Source organism: Protobothrops mucrosquamatus, unplaced genomic scaffold (assembly GCF_001527695.2).
Source record: "Protobothrops mucrosquamatus isolate PMUCROS unplaced genomic scaffold, P.Mucros_1.0 scaffold158, whole genome shotgun sequence".
NCBI classification, from domain to species: Eukaryota; Metazoa; Chordata; class Lepidosauria; order Squamata; family Viperidae; genus Protobothrops; species Protobothrops mucrosquamatus.
Genome location: NW_015386522.1, coordinates 698,869 through 704,020, shown reverse-complemented (window position 1 = coordinate 704,020; position 5,152 = coordinate 698,869). Strand labels below are relative to the sequence as shown.

Below are 5,152 nucleotides of genomic sequence, written 5' to 3'. Positions count from 1 at the left end.
TCATTTAATACAGAGTGATCAATTTATATTATTCCAAACAGCATACCTGTTTGTTTTACACAATTCCTGCATGCTGTCCAAATTATTCACTTATTAATTTACTACAAAAATGAAATTTAAAAACTTAATAAATTCCATGATACTTACCGATTTCCACGTAGTAACATTTTTTTCCACAAAGGTGAAAATTTTGTCACACTGATCCAAAGGAAGGCAATCCAAAACATCTCCCAAGAGCACAAAAGGGGTTGATGCTGTACAAATACCTTCATGGGAGAGAATCTGTTTATATGTCTGCCAAAATGATTTCTTTTTATAAAAAGTAACAATGGGCATTTTTTTCAAGAATCTTGCTAAAGTTACCAATAATAATACAGAATTTGATTTTAATTTAGTGGTATTATCAAGTATAATAATCATTCTAATCCCATGATAATTTTCTCTTTTCTTTAACAAGACTCTGTTGTGACAATCAAATGTATAGTATTACATATAACAGATTACATATACAAAATTGGCATTGGACAAAAGGTGGAAGTAGTACTACTTCCAACTGGACTGACAAAGTAAACTGAACTAGTAAAGATATTTTGCATAATGCAATATTTATGTATACTATGTGTTAAGTAATATAAATAATATGAAACACTTTTTTTAATTAATACACATTCTAGTCATGACATTTGATTTCAAAGTAATTACAAAAGAAAACACTCACCTTCTATGACCCCATTAATAACAAGTGAAATGATAGCCAGGACATTTTCACAAGAAGTTTTATTTATCTAAAAAAATTATAAAAATAATCATCAAGAGTGGAATCATATGACGCTTGGAACAGAATACAGTGCATTATCTTTATGGACTACATTAGAAAGTTGTTATCTATTTTCCCTGTGGTCCTCGCAAATTTTTGGAAAAACATAATAGAAAAAAAGTGCTTTATTTCCAGGAGTGGAGGTGGTGAGAAATATTAGGGTCATGTTGGGGTATAGACTAGATTTTGATAACAAGTCTCATGAATATTCCACTTTTAATGGAATTAATGATACCATTAATGGTATTAATGATAAGAACCAAACAGTTTAATTACTTATCTTGCTCATCACATACTGATAGGCCTTGTTTAGCAACCACAACTGGGACCAGAAACTCGGTTACTAAGTGAAAAATCAGATGACCGTGACTATGCTTATGATTTTTCCTCAACTTTCCTTTGCTTTACATGACAGAAGCTTATGACTCCAAATCATAAAACTTCAAACAGTGGAGAAAATTTCCAGAACTCAACTCAGGAGGAAGCTGGATAAAAGGGCAAATCTTATAGTCCCTTTCCCCGACTCCATTCTCCCCGTGAAATCTCATCCCAGATTTGAGATAATTACAAGATGGGAAATAATGTTTGTATTTTGTATTTCCTTTCATTGGAAAGGAAGAGATAAGAGATTAACCAGACACATAATAGAAAATACTCATTGAAAGGAATGTACTATGCTAGCTGTTTACCTAGCACACTGGCATTAGGAGGCAAAAAAAGAGGAAAGTGTGAAATTAATTAAGGTTTTGTCAATTACAACTAGCAGCTGCCAGCCAGCTAATTAAAGTCACAGAGCTGAGCCTGTTAACCTCCCCTTAGGGAAATACTATGAAAAAAAGAGATTGCTTATTTAGGCATTCTCTCCACTCTGTGAGGGGAGAAAAGAAAAAAATAATAGGTCAGGCACAAGACAACACATAGTGACTGTAATGGCAAACATGTGACTGAGACACAGACACTGCGAAGATCATAAATGCAGGCATTGGTCACAAATTTACTTTTTCATCACAGTCATAACTTCACATTGTCGCTGTCTGAGGCAGTTATTACACAAAGTTTACTTGTATAGCATCCTTGACTCCAATTCTAATGTAATGCAAGGTAAATAACATGTATGAACAGTGTTTCTTTGGGCCATAGAATCTGTAAAACTAAATATTCTGAAGCCATATGTATAAACATATGGATTTAGAGATGTTCTCACCTTGACTAAAGAAATGGAAAAGTCACAACTGAAGCAATGTTAAATTGCTTCATTAGGTTGACACAATATAATCTAATAGAATTTAAGGCTTACTGTAACTAATATAAATCCACAAAACTCATTGATTCAGGAACGAAATGCATTGTTCCTCCTCTGTACACTCAACTGTACGCTCAGCTTCCTCATGGTCATGCTGTTTCAGAGTTGATTCAAAAGCTGCAGAAGTAGATCTGTTGAACTACACATAATTTGAAGTGTTCTAGACATTCAACCTTGTCTTGAGACCAGACCACACCCACACTTCTGGAAGTTTTCTTCCATAAACTGAAAAATTATATACAGTTTAGAATGATATCACTCAAGATATTCAATTAACCTTCACAAACACAGTTAATCAAAAACTACTCACAATTTCTTCTTCCAGAGCAACTCGGAATGCTTGGTCCAGTGTTAACTTTTTTTCATTTTCACTAGAAATATATAAAATTAGATTGTTTTGCCAAAATTTTCAATTTCAATAAAACACTATATATATATTTGTTATGATAACAAATCAAATTGAAATTCACCTTCCAGGTATCTGACTGAATGCGTTCAATAAAGGCTTAATGGTTTTGTTTTTGAGTGCATCTCGAGTAGAGTTCTAAGATAAAAATGAAAAATAACTTATTTAGTATCAGATATTAAAGCAATATGTGTTTAAAAAATCTACATCAAAATTACATTTAAAAATATAATTCAAGATGGCATAAATACTGCTCTCCTAGAACCTACCACACCTCAAACTATGGAAAGTGTCCCATTTTTCTATAGGTCAGCATCTAGATACCAATAGTATCTACACATCTAGATACTATTTTCTGTAGGTAATCTTTGAACCATTTAGGACATAGACTGGATTATAGCCAACAAAAGTGATGACAAACTAAACTCCTGTTCTGCTTGGACAAGCCAAGAGCCTTCATTTATTATTTTACAGAATCAAAACAGCACAGTTTTAGAACCTCTGTCATACAGTGAAATAATAAATGAAGGTTCTCAGCATGTCTAAGCAGAACAGGAGTGCAATCTGTCATCAGTCCAGTTGTGTGTACAAGGATGGCTTGTATATCAAAAGCTGAATACTTATCAAAACTTCCTTCCAGGGCTGGGGATCTCTTTTTATGACCTCTGTTTTGCAACTGAGCACTGCACAAGGTGAGGCAGCCAAGAACCAAGGTGTTCTTACCTGGTCTTACCTTCCCCAACTTCTAAGAGCAGCTCTATCAACTACTTCTTGGGGATGTCATGCTGAACTGATGTTGAACCTTCATGTCTATTCTACGCACCACTTGCAATATGGAAGGGCACCTTGTGATGGGAGGCACAGCTTAGCTAAGCTGCACAGGAATGAATGCACCCCATCTCAAATTGGCAATGAATCCCTTGGGATCCCTACTCACCATTTTAATTTTCTGAAGTAACGTAGCTACGCAACTCAACTTCTGCAAAAGTGATCAAATCTAAATGTGCCACACTGACTGTTGTAAAACTACTCTGCTAAAATCGTGGGGAAATTTCAATCAAGGAGGTTAAAGTTCGAAGCACCTTTATTTTAAAGAGCAAAGCCCACTAACCGGAGGGGGGGGGGAGGTTGCACGTAGTTAAGAAGTTTGCTTTTTACGCCCGTTGCTGGGGCTTCAACTTTGGTTGGTTACCCGTTGGCTTCTCTCAGGTGAGCGGTCCGAGCGCGAGAAAAAAAAAATATCTCCATTCTAAACGCTGAACGAGGATGAGAAAGCAACCGACGCCAGGATGAACCCGGTAGAGAAGCGCGCAAAGGACGCAAAGGGCCCATCGGTACTCGCACTCTATCTGAAATCCAATCGGGACGTCTCTCACCCCATCCGACTGCAGCCCCCTCCCCCTCCCTCGCCACTTACCATGAAACGCAACCGCGCCTCCGGCAAGCTAAAGAGCGTCGGCGGCGACATACTTGCTTCTGACAGACTCAACCGGTGACACTTTCTACTGACGTCATCCTACGGCGCTCGGAGTGGATTCTATTCACTCGTAGTCCCGACGTACACTGGGTCCTCTGCAGCGGAAGCGGTAGGTGTTTCAAACGAGACCGCGCTTGGCTGGGGAATTCTGGGATTTGAAGTCCAGGCACCTTCAAGTTGCTAAAGTTAAGAATCTCTGCTTGAACAGATTGCCTTTTCTCTCCAGCAGGTCTGCCTGTTTCTGGAGTTATTCGTAGAAGTAAGTTAAATATATATTTATTATTTTTTTTATCTAAATCGAGGCTTTTGGTTAATAATAAAAATTATGTAAAGGTTTATTGTGTTTTATGAAAATTTGTGGCCAGTGTTATGTATAAGACAAAAAGCAGTTGCACAAAGCCAGTACAATTAGCATACGCCAGGTTTGATTGATTAATTTGATTTGATTTGTAGCTACCTATCTCACAATAGCAACTCTGGGTGGCTTATAATATTTAAAAATAATATAAAAAGATTATACAAAAACATAAACAACAGTCAAGGAGCCAAACCAGTATAAACAAATAATAACCATATCACCTGCTCCAGCGCACCCCAACTCTCATTCCCCAGGAACACACTCATGTCTTAAGAGCCTTCTGAAAAGGTGGCAGATTGGGATCAATCTAATCTTGTGGAGCAGCACGCACAGCCACAAGAAAGGGTCATTTCCTGGGTCCCACAAGATGAGATTCTTTAACTGATGGAGCCCTTAGCAGTCTTCTCCTGTTGGATCTAAAGGAATGGACAGAAACAATCAGAGAGAGCAGTGCCATAAATAATCTGATCTTATGCCATGAAATTATTTATAAGGAAGACCCAGCACTTTCAATTGCTCCCTCATATGTCTCCCTGTGGCCAGGGTCGCTCATGGAACAGAGGTGTAATATGAGTGCACCAAAATGTATCATAACTGCTCATACCACTGTGGGGGCCTGGGCAGGAGTGGGACAGATCTGAGGGTCTATGGCAGAAGGGGGTAGGACCGGGGCAAGCACCAAGGCATGGTCCATTTCTTCATTCCTCACAAAGGGTGACACTTCCCCAGCATGCACCCAGGGGGCGGGGGCGACGCAGCAGGGGCTGGTTCCTTGCTGTTTCTAGACGGCC

The 5,152-nt window shown here is 38.2% G+C and overlaps 1 protein-coding gene across 1 annotated transcript in view; it reads right to left on the bottom strand.

The window, feature by feature from the left end:
• THOC1 (THO complex 1) overlaps positions 1-4,008 on the bottom strand; it is a 23,797-nt gene extending 19,789 nt beyond the window's left edge. The window contains exons 1-5 of the mRNA XM_015813471.1: positions 3,944-4,008; positions 2,591-2,664; positions 2,431-2,491; positions 719-785; positions 148-266 (exon numbers count right to left, since the gene is read on the bottom strand). Coding sequence (XP_015668957.1) covers positions 148-266; positions 719-785; positions 2,431-2,491; positions 2,591-2,664; positions 3,944-3,994 — 372 coding nt within the window. The 5' untranslated portion in view covers positions 3,995-4,008. The remainder of the gene's footprint in view (positions 1-147; positions 267-718; positions 786-2,430; positions 2,492-2,590; positions 2,665-3,943) is intronic.
• Positions 4,009-5,152: the final 1,144 nt, after the last annotated feature.